The following is a 19,471-nucleotide window of genomic DNA, read 5'->3' as shown; positions in this document are numbered from 1 at the left end:
TCACAAGCTAAAATCCCACAATAGGCCATCTGCAAGCTGAGGAGCCAGGAAGTCAGTCCAAGTCACAAAACCTCAAAAGTAGGGAAGTTGACAGTGCAGCCTTCAGTCTATGGCTAAAACCCTGAGCGTCCCTGGCAAATCGCTGGTATAAGTCCAAGAGTCCCAAACCTGAAGAACTTGGAGTCTGGTATTCGAGGGCAGGAAGCATCCAGCACAGGAGAAAGATGGAGGCCAGAAAACTCAGGCCAGTCCTTCTAGGTTCCTCTGCTTGCTTTTATCCTAGCTGCTCTGGCAGCTGATTAGATGGTGCCCACCCAAATTGAGATTGGGTCGGCTTCTCCCAGTCTATTGACTCAAATGTTAATCTTTGGCAACAACCTCACAGACACACCCAGGAAAATACTTTGCTTCCTTCAATCCAATCAAATTGATACTTAATATTAACCGTCACACTTATAGAGGCCATAAATGCACAATCCTTTCATTTTACATGTAAGGAATTGGAGCCTGGAGACTTGGACTCTCTTGGAATGTGGGGATTTTAAGTTACAGAACAATAAGTATGACTTGCCTAATGAATGTCTGCCTGGATTTGTAGTTTTTAGATTGATGTCATTCAATCTTTAAAACAACAGCATTATGAGATAAGTAATTGCTGTGGTTTAGATGTGGTTTGTTCCCACCAAAATTCATGTTGATTTTGATGTCCAATATGGAGTGTTAGGAGGTGGGGCCGAGTAGGAGGTGTTTGGGTCATGGAGGCATAGCCCTCATGTGCAGAGTAATGTCCTCAAATGAGGGTGAATGAGTTCCCTCTCGCAGGAATCGATTGGCTCCCATGGAGTCTGGTTTGTCAGTTTCTCTCTCGTTTCCTCTCTTGCCATGTGATCTCTTTGCACATACCCACTGCCTCCCCCTTTTTTTTTCTACCATGACTTGAAGCAGCCTGAGACCCCCACCAAATGCAGCTACATAATCTTGAACTTTTCAGTCACTAGAACAAGAGCAAAATAAACCTCTTTTCTTTATGAATTACCCAATCTCAGGTATTCTAACAACACAAAATGGACTAAGATAGTGATGTTATCATTTAAAAGCCAAAGAAAGTGAAGCTCAAAAAAGATAAATAACTTGCTCAAAGTCAAAGTCAGATAGCTGAGAAGTAACAGAACCAGAATTCAAACTCAAATATATCTAACTACAAAGCTTTGTCTTGTTTTATGTGTTATCTTGACTCTTGACTTTCAGCAAAAAACTTCTTCCACTCCTTTAGCTGCCTACATAATCTGTGATTAGTGCTGGGTTTTTTTTTTTTTTCCTTGTTTGCTTGTTTCTGTTTTTATTTTTAGATATTGCATCAGTATGAGTTCTAACCTGAGCACAGTATTTTCCCTGAATATGGAAAAGGGTCTCTCATAATAATTAGAAAATGCTGGCTAGCAATAAAAAGCGACTCCAAACAGTAATGGCTCAATAAAATATAAATATATTTCTTACTCATCTAAATAGCCCATGACAGTTTCAGGTCTGTGGAAGGGCCCTGGTCTACATAACCTTGCAGGAAGCCAGGCAGAAAAATGTTCTACTATTTTCAATACGTGATTTCCAAGGTTTTCCTGGAAATTGTCCTGTAGTGAGCAGGTAAACATATTCTGGAGGATCATATTAGGCATTTTTATGAACCATCTTGAAATTATGTCACTTCTAACTCTGTCACTAGAGTTCAGTCACTTGGCCTTACGTATCTCCAAAGGAAGCATGCTCCAGGCACATCCCTAAGAACCCCCCCCCCCAAAAAAAAACAAGAGATAGAAGAACTAGCCTGTTTCTACCACAGGGTCTTTGCATGTTATGTTCAGTACAATACTGGCATTCAGCAAATAGTAGAAAATAAGCAGGTTTGTGTTTGCTGTACTTGTGACAATTTATGTTACTAATTCTTCTTCTTTAAACTTATGTGAAGCTTTTGGGGACTAAGAGAATCCAAGTCTTTATGAGGCAGGTATTATAGATTTATAGATTCTATTCCTGAATGCTTAACAAAGTTACACTTGTCTCAAAATCCAAATGAATATTTTTAGAGATCCAGAAAAAAATCTCTTAGTCTGAACCAGTTTCCTGATTGCAAGTTTACATTATTATATATATATTTTTATTTTCAGAATCCACTTATTCTATCTTCTGTTTTATAACAGTAATATTTAGTCCAAAGATAATATCCAGACTGTGCTTAAGAGTCTTTTTTTCACAGTCACATGATGTTTGATTTTATAATTCTCAACCTACAGATGAGAAAACAAAGACTTGTGAAATCTAAATAATTAGTAGTGCATTACTGAGCAGGAATTTGAAGTCATGTTTGTCTCTAAAGTCTATATTTATAACAACAGTTTATTTTTCTTTTACATTCTATTTGCCCCTTAGACTCTGTGTATCTGGAGGGCAGAGACCTTACCTCTGTCTCTGTATCAGAGGATATGATACAGTGCTTAGTACATGGGGCAAATGTACTAGCACATGGGGGGTGCTCAATAAACTTTTGTTGAATGAGTGAAAATATCAGAGGTTTTTCTCATGACTCAATATCACCCTAAAAACTCTTAGAAAAGGTGTAAACAAACCATCCACAACCTGAGCCACTACTTCACTGCAAGCTTTAACTATTAGTATGAAATACGAAAGTACCTCTTTGAAAGTAAGCTTTGAGAAAACCTTTATTGGTTTTATAAATTTTGAAATTGCAAATCTAATAGGAAAGAGATTAGATGGAGGAAGAGATCCATCCAGCTCAAGAGATGGATTTTACAGGAATTCCAGGATTTGTTTGCAAATTGCTTTCTATAGAAAGTTCACCATATGCCCCAAATAGGATTAAATATATTGCTTATGATACATTTTATAAAAACAAACTTTGGGTATTCATCTGTTTCTTATTGTAAATGGAAAATTCATGGTACAGGTAGAGCTTTTCATTGCAACAATTATAACAATTGTTATAATTATTATAATCATGATTAAAATTTCTCCTTATCACACCATTGCAATTATAACATTTTTGTTACCTATTTTGCCCACTTCAAGTATCTAAAGATTAGAGGTAGAAGCAAAGTATTAAATAGAATACATGATGTCTTTTAGAGGAAAACAACATATAAATATAAAATTGAGTTTTTGTTTAGTTTTATGAATTGACATTGTGTTTTGTGATTTGCAAACGCCAAGAAATCTTGGGGTATTTCGAATCTCCATTACAGCCTGCATTAATTTTTCCTTTCATTCAACCTACCAGTCATTTATTTTCTCATACATTCATTCCCATAGACTTGTATTGGACATTTTCAAATTGCTTGTTACTCCGACTTCTAGGTATCACTAGCAAGGTAAACCTGCATAAAATGTTGTCCATTTTCTTGGAAAATTTGCATTTCAGTGACAGACACAAAAAGAAAATAATTGTGATAGGGCAAGATAAGTACTAAAATAGATGTGTGTACAGATACCGAGTCACTAGGGGAGGGAGCTGGTGATATTGGTGGGTGATTGAAGCTTTAACTATTAGTATGAAATACGAAACACAAACACACCACACACATATATGTATATAGTTCTTCCCTTTGATTCTGAGCTCCTGGATTTTCTGAGTCATGTTTCATCCATTTTTGCATTGAACACAACATAAAAATCATCCTTGCACATGTTTTTAACTCAACAGATATTTACAGAATTGAATACATATATTATCTTCGTGTAAATAATCCTCTCTTGATTTGTCAACAAGATATGATAGTTGTGACAAATACTGGTTCTATCTAGTTTTGAACTACATTTTACCATCTGTAAGTGGTGTGACCCAGGCAATATGTGAGTTATTGTGTTGCCAACATTTGGCTCTGAGGATACGGAAATGAATACTATGGGTCTCACTCAACAATCCCCCAGCTTCTCATTTCCTTGTTCACATTTTCAGCTCTGTACTGGATTAAACTGAGATTTAAATAAGATTTTAGGACTTTCTGTAGGAGGAAAGGTGACTTTTTGTTTGTTTGTTTCCTTTGGGATGGTTGACACATTGTGAGTGCAGCCAGGCTCACTGTAATTTATCAGGATTCCTTGAATGAGAGTTGATTCCACAGTGAACTCAGAGAGATCCCATTCCCAGAGCTTCTGTCTTGTTTGTTTGCCTGTAGGGAGTGCTGACTGGGAGAAACAAATCTTTGTCTCTGAGGACAAAGGCAGCCACAACCTAGCTTGGGAAGAAACTATCATTTATAATTTGTAAACTCCCTAAAGTGTTGCTGAAAAGCCTCCAAGTGTTTTCTCTATTTGGGTCTGTGATAGTTGCTTTATATACTACTGTGACTACCTACACAGAAGAAAGCCAGTTTTAGGAACACAGTGAAAATGTGAGCCCCTCTCAAGTACAATATGGTTGCATAAAAAATGAATTTTCTGGCTTTAACTATAGGCCTTGCACAGAGAACAGAAATTTGCAGCCTAGGTACCAGCATGTGATGTGACCTGGTTATTTCCAGTGAGTTTCTGGAATCGTCTGTGAAAAGTACAGTTCTCAGGCAAAATGAGCTTCTCCACTACTTTTCTTATTTCTCATGCAAGCCAGGGATTCCCTAGTGTTTCTGGGGAAGTTGTAGATATGTAACTGTCTGATTGTCTTCACTGCTTTTGAAAGACTCCTGTGCTATGCAGATAACTTCTGTCCTGCTGAATCATGGAAACTCCTTATCATTTCATTTTGGGAATAGAAATATCCGTGAATTGAAAAAATATTTGCACATCATTCACCACTTCTGTTCTTCCTAGAGATTTTCTATTGAATTTAGGGCTGAAGGAGTTACTTTATTTGATCAGATAATTTATCCTCCAACTCAGGTGGTGAAAGGGAAGTAGGTGTAAACTAGGACTTTTCCAGGCAAACCAGGACATATGATTGCTTTGGTTGAGATGCTTCTATTTGTATATCTCCTGATTTCCCAAAACGCTAACCATGGCTATAACCTAAAGTATTGTCCACAGCCTATTGGCAACAGGATCTGTGTTAATCATGACTGGTTTTTCTGAGCTCTTTGGAAACAAATATCAGAGGTAGAATTTGTTGCTGCATTGTTACAGAGAGTTATCCTTCAGCCTAACATAGAGAAGTCCTCTCTATAATCAGCCTTCTGTTTATATGTGTCTCTCTTGTTCCCTGGTATTCAAAAAGCAGTGGGCTGATTCTGTCATTTAGAATAAGCACTTTCCGTCCAAGAGCCACAGAGCTTAGTCATTTCTCTACTTGAAGTTTTAAAGTTTTTAGTGATCCAACATATGTCCCAGAGAACTTGGACCTTAAAAATTTGAGATATGGCAATCTACATGGTGACTGGAAATTTATTTTCTGGGAATTTATAACAAACACACACATCGTCTGACTGCAATATCTGAAGATCCTATACAAATATTAGGCCCTGGGGACGGAGGGCATTTAGAAGTCTAAGGGATGATGTATGTGAAAAGATTTTATGGGCTGAACAATATGTGCTACAGAGGAAGAAGGCGGTATTTGAGTTGGCGTTGCACAGTATGAGAAACTACACCTTTTCTCTCTTTACTTGGCCAGAATGCCTTGAGATCAGAGTATCCAGTTTCAAACTAAATTAACAGCCTGGTGCACAACACAGGACTTGTCAAGATAATAGAACCAGTGGAAGCTGAATGCCCCTGAACTGATGCCTCTAACAGGGTCCTATTAAAAGAAATTGCAAAGTACATTTTATTCATTATGGATTAGATTCCAATGTTTAATAATTAAATTTATGTTCATATGAGTCCCATATTTCAGATATTTCCAAGAGAAGTCAAAGAAGATTCCCAGGCAGCAGTAGCTACATTCTAAGAAATAATTACTTGGAGAAATTCTGTAAGAATGAACTGAACCTGGTTGAACAATTGACAACTGTCTTTTCCGCAATGGTGTCAACCTCCTTCAGTGCAGAGCCAAGGCTTTGTGCTAGAAAATCTATACATGAACCAGGTATTTGGTGATTCTAAAAAGCCAGAGTCTAGAGAAAAACAAACAAATAAACAAAAAAAGCCTAGGAGACTTCCTTTCCTCAAGAATGAAGAATGAGAATCTCTGATGGACTAGCATAATCCATCCATAGTTTTTTTTTTTTTTTTTTTTTGAGAGGGAGTCTCGCTCTGTCGCCCAGGCTGGAGTGCAGTGGCCGGATCTCAGCTCACTGCAAGCTCCGCCTCCCGGGTTTATGCCATTCTCCTGCCTCAGCCTCCTGAGTAGCTGGGACTACAGGCACCCGTCACCTCGCCCGGCTAGTTTTTTGTATTTTTAGCAGAGACGGGGTTTCACCATGTTGGCCAGGATGGTCTCGAACTCCTGACCTCGTGATCCACCCGTCTCGGCCTCCCAGAGTGCTGGGATTACAGGCTTGAGCCACCGCGCCCGGCCTTCATCCATAGTTTTAAAAGAAATAGAACAATAGTTCCCAAACTGTGTTCCCCACAACACTAGTTTTGCAAGATATTGAAGATATGTCCAGAAAAGGTAGTTATTAGCTAAATAAATTTGGGAAACCGTGCATATTATCAATCTTATCTAAAAGCTTTGCAGGACATGTAATTATGACAAGTCTCTGGGGCTGTCATTTAAAAACTCAGTTTAATAATATTTAATCTAGAGCTTCCTGAACTTATTTGTTCATAAACATTTTCAAAGGACACACAATAAAATCTGTAGTTGCCAATTTAGAAATGTTTAATCCAAAAAAGTCTTATATACCCAATACTAAAACTGTGCCAAACACCCTCAACTTAGTTCTTATTCAAAGACAACACGGCCTTTGAATTAGGATTTTTTTGTGACCATAAGCTCTCATTCATTGTTCAATACGAGAGAAAACATCCAAGAATGAAGCTTTCAATTCGTTTGAATTCTGGAAAACATGGGATTTGGTTCTTCCAGGTGACTTTCATTGTAGGTGACTAAACAGTTTTAATTGATATGTTAACATGAGCATGTTTTAGGCATTTCCTGAAAGGTTAGTGTCAAAAGAAATTAATATCCTGGTGGGCTTGTGTTTTTCTCTGAGGCAGATATTGATGAATGTTCAGAGGGAATCATTGAGTGCCACAACCATTCCCGCTGCGTTAACCTGCCAGGGTGGTACCACTGTGAGTGCAGAAGCGGTTTCCATGACGATGGGACCTATTCACTGTCCGGGGAGTCCTGTATTGGTAAGCAGCTTTCAGGCGTGCCCTCCAGCCACTCGGACCTTTGCAGGAGGTGCAGCTTGCTTTGGTACTCTGTTCAGCTCCCAGTGTTAAAATACGACCATTCATTGGTTAAACACATCAGTTTTCAAGTTTTCTCCCTCTACAATTCAGGGATTAGGCCAGGGATCATGCAATGTGGTGTGCTAGAATTTTTATATAGAAACTGTGACAGAGGAACAAAACCTGGGACTCTGTGTGATGGCTGTGTTCTTTCTAAGGAAAACCTTAGTTTTCTTAATTATTTCTAAGGAAAACTGTGATGACTTACTGAAATTTTTGACAGTTTGAGAGGCAACTAGAGATGAGGAAATATTAAATAATACTGAATACTGGATTTAGAATAAGAAAGTTTAGTTTGAATCTCATCTCTTATACTGCGAATGTCACTATAGTCTCTCATCCTTCATCCGTGTATATGGTAAAAATAGGGTAACAATATACATATTATTAGGATTAAACAAGAATACCACCTATTTAAAAACTGCAAGATTTGAATTGATGCACATATATGATATAGTTGCATTAACATTATTGTTGTTATTGCCAGCACCATCATCTCTTGAAAAGTCTCCTTTATTGGGTCTCTCCTTGTGGTTCTGTTAAACACTGAACACGGGAAATTCGCAGATGGGGTTATTCACCTTCAAGACCTTACAACTTTCATGAAAGCCAAACAACTGATCAAAAACATAACTGTTTCCATGAGAACCTTAGCCAATCCAGTTCTTTCATGTTGTGTCACCTCTGTTGAATTCTTAATGCTGATTTGGACCAATCTAGGGGGCAAGCATTCTGACCTTGGGTTCCCAAAGTTCAGCTTGCTGAATTAGAAAGTGGGAATTTGATTCGGAAAATTTGTTTTCTCTGCTTGGGTATGTGTATGTGTGTGTGTGTATTTGTGTGTGTGTGTGTATTTTTTTTTCCTAAAGGCTGCTGCTGAGATATAGTCAGTGTTTTTTCAACTTCTCCACTGATGTTGATGTAAAGCAAAGATGAATTACAGAACAGTGGCCACGTGGCATGAATTATTCCCCAAAGTCTTGACATTAGTGTTGAGAGGCATGTAGTGTAGTTACTAAAAGCATAGACTTTTGGGCCAGATGTTGGCAGTCAAATTCCAGCTCTGCTGCTTCTGTTTACCATGGGCAAATTTTTATCTAGTCTGTACTTCAGCTATTTCGTCTGTAAAATAGAAATAATGTTTATATCTTATTGAGTGTTGTGATAATTAATTGAATTAATATCTGTTAAATGTTCAAGAAATGTTAGCTGTTATTTTAAATGTCACAGCATATTCAGTATTCTACCCCATACTCTGTTCATATTCCTTTTCCTTTACATATTGCCAGGTACTTCTGTACATATGCAGCTCATTGTAAATCAATGTTATATGAATAGGAATAGCTCAAATGGCTATTGTTGAGGAATGAAGATAGAATATTAACATATGACATTAAGCATGGTGACTAAAAGAAAATTTTTATTTTTACAGATCATATTTGACATCATTAAAAGAGGAGACTCTTAGATTTTTTAGTGCACAAAGGACCTTAGAGACCAGCTAGTTAAACCAATTTTATTTATTTATTTATTTTTTCTAGTTTTAAGTTCAAGGGATTCATGTGCAGGTTTTTTCCATGGGTAAACTGCACATTGCTGAGGCTTGGTGTACAGATAATCCTGTCACCAAGGTAGTGAGCACAGTACACAATAGGTAGCCTGCCAAACCATACCCTTCCTCTTTCTTTCCTCCTTAGGCAGTCCTCAGGTATCTTATCTTTGTGTCTATGTGTATTCAGTGTAGTTAACCAATTTTGTAACTGTTTGGACCTGCCATGGGACGGCACACTTCTCTGCTTTTATGTACGCTGTCCCTCTGGCTGGGATGAAACATGATGATTCACATATGAATTTCATTTTCCTAAATTTAACTCGTGTTTCACCAAGTCCCCATGAAGTATTCTTTGATGCCTTCCAAAGACTTGTCACTCCTCTCTTCTGCTAACTAACTAACTCTAGACCTTTTTCCTGAGTGAATGTTTCAGTAGCTTCACTTATACAATATATTTGCTCTCTGACTAGACTATGAGCAGCGAATGGGCTTTTTTCTTCTGTTTCTTCAGTGAGACCCTTTGGTGATGGTTGTTTAATAAATGTGAAAATGCAATCATATCGTACGATCAATAAAGAAACTCAGTTTCAGAAAGGTGACATCTCGTTCCCAGCCACCTAACTGGTTTGGTTACAAGTTCAGGATCAGACTTAGGTCAAGGGAGAATCTAGGAACAGTTTCAGTTTATGCTTCTTGTTCCAATCTTACCTGTACAGCCCTATCACCCTCATAAATGTCCCTGGCACCGGTCCTGGTTCTCATTTCTCTCTAACATGCTGCGTGGCATGCCTGAAGGAGGAGGTGAAATTCCTGCACTCTCAAGGAGCCTCTTTCTTCATCTACAAACTGATCCCTGTTTTGCAAAGGAAAACCTCAGTGAACTGGACTCTTTGGAGTTGGAGTTGTTTGGATTAGTGGCATTTTTAATTTGAGTAATACTCTGAATTTCATTTCCACGTTTTTGGGGAAATATTTGTAAATGATCCTTCATAAGGACAGAAATCTGACCCTCACTTAGTATTTCTGCAGTAGCTGGAAATACTCTGTTGGTTCAGAATATTTCTTGGACAAACAAAAATGTAAGTCAGATAGTGATACTTTCTTATTATGGCCTTCTAATGCCTTCCCAATGAATGTAAAATAAATTTCTAACTTTATATGACCTTCATGGTTTTAGACGATATTGTTCCTGCCTGCTTCTTGGACTCATTTCCTGTATATATAAGTCTTTTTGATCTTTTCATGCCTTGAACATGACAAAAAGCTCATTCCAGTTTCAGGGCCTTGCCTTTACTGCTCTCTCTGTCTGGAGCTCTCAACACCTCTCTTGTTTTATGGCTGCCATGTTATTTAGGTCTCAGACAAATGTTACTTCTTCATGGAGACCCTCCGTGACTTTTCTCTGAAATAATCCTTCCCTACACTTTGTTATAATACTCTCTTTTATATCTTTTTTAGCATTTTTATTCACATGCACATGTGTGTAATATTCTCTTGCCACAAGTGTACAAGTTGTTTGAGGGCAGAGACCTTGTTTGCCTTTTACTACTCTACTCCCAGCCCCCAAGATAATATAGTCAAAGAGAAGGCATTCAGTGCATATGTGTCAAATGATTGAAAGCATGGACATTCAAAACTGTATTAAGTCAGATTTATTTTCTATTTTGTTTGATATAACTAGCTGTGTTGTGTAGATTGTGGTGCATGACATAAGATGTTAAATATCACAAAACCATATGAGTCTTTTATTTAAAAAAAAAAGTTTATTGAGAAAAGCCATCATACCAGCACTGCCTTAGGTCTTCTGGGAATATGGTTATGAACAAGTTAAGATGTCTGTTCTTGAGGGATTAATAACCTGACATATTCTGGATCATAATAACATAGCTTAATGGCACTGAAAATGAGCACATCTGAATAAACCCTAAATAATATCATCAACCACTAATGCTTACATTTAAAAGAAATATCAGCATCTAAAATAACTCTTACAATTTTTTTAAAAGTGGTTTGCAACGTGTACTCAGCTACGTTTTTTTCTTCAGACAATGGCATATGTTATCTAAAATGTATCAGTTGAGGCTTTTAGAAGAATAGTCTCATGTCACTCTGTCACTTTTTGTCAGATGAGGATAATAGCACCTTCACTACTGATTTTATCCATTACTGTAAGCCTTGAATAATATTGATATCATAAAGAACAGCATGCTTGCAAGATTCATTTTATGAGAAAAAAATGTTTAAGATTTGCCTTTTTCTCTTAAAATGTAACATATGATTGAAGAAATGACCCGTCCTAGTATTACAGAGGTAGACAGAATCACTATTCTTGAAGAGCTTGTCAGAGTTAGTCTCTTCTGTCTTTCTTTGTCTGTCTCTCTTTAGCTTATATATCTTTATAATGCCAGGAGAAAATAGTACACAAAAATTTGTAAATTAATATTTGCGGAAGAAGATGATGACAGTGGTTTGTTGGTACTGTAGGGTACAATGCACTCTGTGCTTTGATGTAGTGGTAGGAGTCAGTGATTCTCAGTTTTAATATAGAAGTTGTGAGCAATTGCTCTTTTATCTAGGCATAGTTATCTGTGTCATTTAGAAATGAGAAGTAATATATAATTAACAAGGGCATGCATAAACAGCAGTACTTTGCATATTTTAAAAATAAGATTCAGACTCCTCGGAATGTCAATCAGTTTCCAAAATATTGCTCCCACAAATGAAACTTTATTTTCCTCTGTTCGCTAATATACTTTGCATGAATATTCGAGCCTGCTCAAATTCTTATTCTGCTCTTCCCAAATCCTGCATTCTCTTTCCTCTACTCCTTTGCTTGTATGCTTCTGCCTGACTATCCTCATAGCCCCATTTCCATTAGTTAAAATCCTGATGAAGTCTTACTCTGTAAAGCAGGGACTCTCAAAACTGTGTCATAGATTCATTGGAGTAGTGAAACGGGAGAGTTCCCTGTCCCTCTTTGCAGGACTTGTGACAAAGATGTGGCTTGTCTGATCATCTGCCATATGCTCCCAAACCCCTTACAGGAGGGGGGAGTACACAGATGGGCAGGTGCAGGAGCTGGGGCAAGCACTTCTGGGCTCTGGCCCCACAACAGCATCTAGGGGTGGGTGCCTGAAACTCCTGAAGCCCAACTGGGTGTGTGTTACAGTATGTTCAGATAGCTTTGCAGTCGACAGGCAGCTTAAGTGTTAAATGGCTCAGTGGACCCTCTGCCTTTTCACAAGGACAGAGGGCCAATGCGACAGCTTTCTGTATCTCCAGCTCTTGTCTGGTGTCCAGGAAAAATCAGATCACACACAGACTTGAAGGATGGTGAATGTGGGGTTTTATTGAGTGGTGGAGGTGACTCTCAGTGGGATGGATGGGGAGCTGGAAAGGGGATGGACTGGGAAGACGATCTTCCCCTGGAGTTTGACCGTCCAGCAGCCAGACACTCCTCTCTGAGTGTCCCCAGCCAAACTCCTTTCAACATTCAGATGCTCCTTCTCTTCTCTCATTCCCTGCTGCTCTTCTGTTCGTCTGTTCATCTGCTTGTGGAGCCTGGGTTTTGGGGTTTCTATGGGTACAGGATACCCATAGATACCCCATAGGGTGTACAGGATACCAGGTACAGGATACCCATAGGGTGTGGTGGGCCAAAAGGCAACTTTTGGGTGTGAAAACAGGAATACCTGTTCTCATTTAGGGCCATGGGTTTCCAGATTTGAGCCTGGGGCCTTTGCCAGGGAGCTGCCCTTTTCTACCCAGTATTTCCATCTCCTGTCCATATCAGTAGCTTTTTAAAAATACCTGTGATGGGGCATCACACATCCTGGAGATTCATATTCAGTTGGTTTGGTGTGGGACCTAGATTGACATCATTTTCTAAAATTTGTTTAAATTTATTTTTTTAAGTTCATAATATTTTTGCATATTTATGGGGTACATGTGATATTTTGCTACAACCATAGAATGTGTAATGATCAAGTCAGGGCATTTGAGGTGTCTATCACCTTGAGTATGTATCATTTCTGTGTGTTGGGAACAATGCGAGTCCTCTCTTCCAGCTATTTTGAAATATATAGTACGTTGTTGTTAACTATAGTCACCCTACTCTGCTATCAAACATTGTAACTTAATTCTTCTATCTAACTCTACGTTTGTGCCCATTGACCAACCTCTCTTAAACACCCATTCCCCAACCTGCACACCCTTCACAGTCTCTCGTATTGATCATTCTCCCTACCTCCATCAGATCAATTTTTTTAGCTCCTACACATGAGTGAGAACATGAAATATTTACCTTTCAGTGCCTGGCTGTATTAGTCTGTTCTAACACTGCTATAAAGAACTACCTGAGACTGGGTAATTTATAAAGTAAAGAGGTTTAACTGGCTCATGTTTCTATAGGCTGTACAGGAAGCATGGCTCAGGAGGCCTCAAGAAACTTACAATCATGGTGGAAGGTAAAGGGGAACCAGGCTCGTCCTACATGGCTGGAGCTGGAGGAACAGAATCAAGGTGGGAGGTGCTGTGTACTTTTCAACAACCAGATCTCATGAGAGAGTATTCACTATCATGAGAACAGCAAGGGGAATGTCCACTCCCATGGTTGAATCACATCCCACCAGGCCCTTCCTCCAACACTGGAGATTGCAATTTGACATGAGCTTTGGGTGGAGACACAAATCCAAACCATATCACTGGCTTATTTCATGAAGTCATTTAAAAAAAGACTACAAGTGCTTATTAGAAAGACTATTTGGCCAATGTAGAGAACTACTGTCATTCAGTTCTTCTAGTAATAACAATGCAAATTTCTCCCCTCTTATTTTTCTTCATAGCTGTTTATTTGCCATTCTTTTATAGAATTTAGCAGATTAATGTTCTTAATTACATCTTTATCACCTACAGTACAATTGAGGTCTTTTTTGATATATTTCTATCAATTAACATTGAATTAAATTGCATTTTTTGTGCTTTTTTAGTTATGAAATAAAATGATTCATTCACAATAAAGCCCATATTGTTGCTGGAGATGCACTCAAAGATGACATACAGCTATTCTTACGGGACGGAACACCTGTTGGCATTCCATTATTATCTCCTTTATAAAAACTTAGTTGGGTGAAAGTCTCCCAGACTCTGGAGCCTGCTCTCGGGCCACTGTAAATGGCACAGCGAGGATTTACTTCTCAGAGTACTGCTGAAACCATGGTCAACATGCAAAGCAGTATGAAACAACCAGAAAATGTTCCACCGAAATCCCTTGGGAAAGAAATTTCCATTTTATCTGGTGGATGTGTCAGGAATAATTGAAATGGCCTAAGAAAGATTTTGCTTTGACTGCTTCTGCTCAGTGCCTGTGTTTCATAGAAGTGGAGATAAAAAGGGGTAGAACCTGGAGGTGCTCTATCTGTAAAAGTGCTCTCAGTGACAAACCTCACTGAAGGCGAGGGGAGTTATGAAGCCTTAGCAGGCAATACTGTGATGTAATGAGAGGCAGGTTTTAAGGACATAAAGCCTGGATTCAGTCCCAAATTGGCCTCTTTCTAGCCAAGCAGCATTTGGAAAGATATTTAACCTTTCAAAGCCTTAGTTTTCTTAGTGTGCATGATTAAAATAAAACTTACAATGGAACTTTTTCTAATATGTGTTTTTATATGCAAATTTCCTGACAAATATTATATAATAGTCAACACTTAACATCCCTCCACCTTAGTTCCCTCACCTGTCACATGAAAACAATAACAGTAATACTAATAAGACATAACATTTACTGAGAGCTTACTTGGTGCCAGACATTGCTCTCAGCAATTTACAAAAGCATCAACCTCATAGGTTGCTGTGGAGTAATCACGACAATTAAGTGAACTAACAAGGGAAAGCAGCATTCAGCACTTAGGTTTTAAGCATTCAATAGATGTTTGTTAGTTATTTTCATTAACTGAACAACTACGTGATGTGCTAGACACAGAACCAGGTAATTTCATGTATTTTCTAATTTAATTTCACAATGACCATGGGAGGAAAGCCCTCTTACTGTCCCCATTGTAAAGGTGAAGAAAATGTGAGCTCAAGGATAAAGAGAACTTGTCCCAAATTCCACAGCTGATAAATGGCACACAGAAGCCATAATCCAGGTGTGTTTGATCCCAAAGCTTCTGTTCTTAATATGTTTACACTGTACTGCTTTCTGGAAGGGAGGAGACCAGTGATGGACTCATAGCTAGGGGAGATGTTAGCTAGAGCAGTTGGAGATCGAAAATTCAAGGCAAAGGAAGCATGAGAGAAAACAGGTGAGACCCAGATGGACAGTTACAATATTATCTCCATGTCATGAGCACTAGGAACTTATTTTATTCACTGGACTCACGGGATGTGTTCTGGGGCCATCCTTCTGAGCCATGGGCAGGATGACTAAGTGACATGTTTTCGACAGTTAATCTGAAAGCACCTCAGCCTTGATAAATAATACTACTGGGATATCCACTGATGTCATTACCTTCTTTGCATTTCTGGTGATGTAAATCCAGAGAAGAAAAAGGAAAGAAAGGGTGGGGGATAAAGAGAATAAGAAAATGATAGGCAGATTTTTAAACCAATTTTTAAAATTTACTTATTTATTTATTAGGCACTGCCTCTTAAAAGCAATTAGAATAGTATATTCAAGGATCGCATGTTCAAGAGTTATTTAAAATATAAATATTTGAAAACTAAGGAAAATGTATTAACCAATGATAGTTATCAAAGATATTCATAAATATCCTGGCAGTCAGAGCAAAATGGCAAACATGAGCATAAAATTATTCTAATTTAAAAGGAAGTTGCATACATAATCGTCAAGAAGTAAAGTCTATGCTGTTTTTTCTATTCTAGAGAAGAGACATGTCAGGGTGGAAAAGCACCTTAGTGGACCAGGGTATTTCAAACCAAGAAAGTTTAAGAGACAAGACATAGACACTAATCCCAGGACACTCATGGATTTTCTCTCTATGCTAAACAATAAGACCCACCCCACACATAAGGTATTTTTTGGTTAAATAACATGCCACCTTTCTTTGATAAGATATAGTGTGGTCTCATTACCTCAAAATTGTTGTTTCCAAAGAGCTTCACACACAGTTTTATCAAAGAACTAAATTCCCTATTATTGAAGAGCCTTGCTTAAGGCAGATGCCACGTAGCCATGGGACTGTATGGACTCAATGTGAAGTAAATGCAAGCAAGATTTTGGGAATCAGAGGGCCTCAGTTGCATGACACAAAATTGCCACATGTCATTAAGAGTTTCAGAAGGACAGAGAGACCAAGACCCAGACACCACCTCAGTGTGGAATGGATATGGAAAAGGATCAGTATTATCAGGGTGCAGAATGAAGAGGTTAAGAACATTTTGCAACATCTAATAGAAATGGTCTTCCGGGTCCCGCAGAAAGCACCTTACACTGGACACACAGTTGCAGATGATAAATCAGGTGAGAAATGAGTCCTATCAGACCCTCTGGAAGCTTGCCTGCTCCTTTTCAAGTCTTGCCATACATAGATAAGCCTGGAGCTATTTAGCATGTGGGCTAAATTTGACATATTTTAGAGACTTCTCTGGGAAGACAAGTGCACCTCCTCAGTTTCGATGATAATCACTTCACAAAGTAACATCAGAATAGAGTGCATTACACTAGACTCAGGCATGAGCCCAAGGTTCATTCACTACCCACAGCCTAGCTAGGCTGACAAAGCAAGCCTATAAGTTGTTTGCTATGTGTACCTTCTAGGAGTTTCTAAACATTTCTGGGAGTTAGTCTAACAGAATCTCAGACTAACAGTAGGGTCTATCCTGTAAGCTATTCCCAACCTGTTTATTATCTTTTCAGCCGCATGTTTTGAATATCTTCCTAATGGCAGCTATGACTATTCATAAAGAAAAAAGAACTGCAACTTTGGACCATGACATGAAGCAATGCAGGCATATAGGGAGCCAGGGGAATTGCAATTCTAGTTCAGGTGAAGATCACATGGGCAATAACGATAAGGAGAAAAATTAGAAAACTACTTTAAAAAACTTTCACAAGTAGTGGAATGTTATTGTAAGTATTGTAAGTATCCTTTAAAATACCCTACAGTGGTCTTAGCACTAAGCTAGATGGTATGTAGGATGCAGAGAATTTATACCAAAGGGACTTTAAAATTCCATGTTGAAGACAAAAATAATCAGCATACATAAAACAACCAATAGCCTTCTGATATAGGTTATACTTTAAAATATGGGGTCAATGCTATAAAATATATAGGTAATTAGGGAAGGAAGTGATTAGAGAATATCAAAGAACAGTCATACCAGAATGCTTGGGGCTGATTGGACTTGAAGGATAGAGGCGTTTAGGTATTTTATAGGTATAATAATAAAAGTAAATATTAATATCTAAGATTAATTCATTACCTCATGTTCTAGGTACTCTTCTAAGAGCTTGACATTTCTTTACTCACTTTATCCTCAAAACAACTCCACCAGGTAGAAATATTTATGATTTCCATTTAATGGATGAAGAGCCTTTATTTTATATTGTGAATGCTCTAAATCTATTTGGTCATAGAAACCTTTTCTCTCCTGGGCATCTTGTGGATTTAGTTTCTATTATCATAAAATACACTAACTGAAAACTTGAGAATGAATATAGCCTATTCTAGGAATTTATAGAAAACCGTATTTACTCAGTATCATTGAATAATGAGCTGTTTCAGATAAGGTGTTTTTTTTTTCTTTTTTCAGTTCTGTGGCAAAAAATGATTGCATACACTACTTGCTCTATGACTATCAGAATGTTTCTACTATCTTAACTTTGGTGTAAGGATATCCTTCCAATATATGTCTTTTTGTCTATTACCTTTTAAAAATGTGGTCATTAAAAATGTGAATCACTCAAAACAGCTGTTGATTATTGAGTGACGTTCTAGTGGTTTATTGAGGTACAGCTCGTTGGTCCCTAAGTTAAATGTTCCCAGTCATAATGTTTTTGACAAACATATTTCTCTTTTTCCATAGATATTTTATCTTCTTTCCACACTGTCAAGCTAATCTCTACTTTTAAAAATGACATTCAGGAGGTTGCTCTCCTTTCCACTCTGATAAACTAAAGAGTTGGTTATATGATGTCTCAGACAACAGGAAGCCTTTGGGGATAAAAAAGGATTGTGAAGCAAGATTTCACAAGTGCTGGAGGACAATTTTGTATTCTGTGAATTGGCCTGGTGGGAGTTCTGAGAAAAGGAAGACATGGGCTGGGGACTTTGAGGCTTTATTGGAGAGATGGAACTTGAAGAGTAAAGAGTTGGGTAATACACAAGGAAAAGATGACTATGTTCCCATAAAAAGGTGCTTTGTAGTGTGGTTATGGTTTTAGGGTCCTTTCCTCACTGTGAAGTTGACATGTTTTGGAAAACAAGCCAGGGCGAAGCTTTTTAGTTTTCTGAACAGGACCTTGAAGTTTATATGCAAATTGTTCTTCGTAAGTTTTAAATGTCTTTTTTCTTTCTTCTGAATAGCTGGTAGTCTCAACTGAGTGAAAACAGAATGAGAGGGGGCATTTCTAAAAAACAGGGTTTCCTCAGATCATATTACTTCCAGTGAACTCAGTGCCCCTTGTAGCTTCAGACAGTAATTTTAGAAGTATGATACTCAGACCAGCATCATGGGAGTTGCCTGGGAACTTGTTAGAAATGCAAATTCTACATCACACTCTAGACCTTCTGAATCAGGAGCTTTGTGGGGAAGGGCCTAGTGATCTATGTTTTAATGAGAGCTCTCATTGGTTGATTCTGAAGTTCACTGAATTTTGAAAATACTGCCTTGGGGTTTTCATTGAAAGCCCTCAGAACACTCTGAAACTGTGTGCAAGCTTGTGTATACATGTGTGCCTACATATTCTGGAGGAAATGGAACCATAGTTTTTCCTGGGATCTTGGCCACCGACAATGTGCGAACCACTGTTGAAATACCAGGATCCAGCCTCAATGTTTCCAGTTACCATTCTAACTCTGATTTAACTTATAAGTATTTTCTTCTGGGAGATTTATAATTCAATCTCAGGACACATTCATTGCTTTCCTTTCTCAGTTTCTGAGCACTCCTTGATACTGAATTGCTTGTAGTTTCAGCTTCCTGCCTTTTTGAGGCTCAGTGTAAGCAATTGTTTCATTACAGAAACTCCTGGCTTGAATGTGTTAGAGCCAAAGATCATGTCTAAGCAGCAATTCAGAGTTCATTACTGATATGGTATGGCCATGTCCCCACCCAAATCTCATCGTGAATTGTAGCTCCCATAATCCCCGTGTCATGGGAGGGAACCAGTGGGAGGTAATTGAATCATGGAGGAGGGTTTTCCCATGCTACTCTCATGATATAGAATAAGTCTCACAAGATCTGATGGTTTTATAAAGGGCAGTTCCCCTGCACACACTCTCTTGCCTGCCACTATGTAAGAGGTGCCTTTGCTCTTCCTTTGCCTTCACCATGATTGTGAAGCCTCCCCAGCCGTGTGGAACTGTGAGTCAATTAAACCTCTTTTCTTTGTAAATT

General features: G+C 38.3%; 1 protein-coding gene across 2 annotated transcripts in view; it reads left to right on the top strand.

Annotated features, from left to right (window-relative positions):
- The window catches only part of NELL1 (neural EGFL like 1), a 984,256-nt gene that overhangs the window by 928,646 nt on the left and 36,139 nt on the right, over nucleotides 1-19,471 (top strand). The window contains exon 16 of one of the 2 annotated variants that reach the window (XM_033205024.1): nucleotides 7,105-7,245. The exons of the other annotated variant lie outside the window; for it this stretch is intronic. Within the exon in view, the coding sequence (XP_033060915.1) occupies nucleotides 7,105-7,245 (141 nt within the window). The remainder of the gene's footprint in view (nucleotides 1-7,104; nucleotides 7,246-19,471) is intronic. 2 annotated transcript variants of the gene reach the window in all.

The sequence above is a fragment of the Trachypithecus francoisi genome, unplaced genomic scaffold (genome assembly GCF_009764315.1).
Source record: "Trachypithecus francoisi isolate TF-2019V2 unplaced genomic scaffold, Tfra_2.0 Lachesis_group8, whole genome shotgun sequence".
NCBI classification, from domain to species: Eukaryota; Metazoa; Chordata; class Mammalia; order Primates; family Cercopithecidae; genus Trachypithecus; species Trachypithecus francoisi.
The sequence above is the reverse complement of the archived record's forward strand: the minus strand, read 5'-3'. Positions and strand labels throughout refer to the sequence as shown.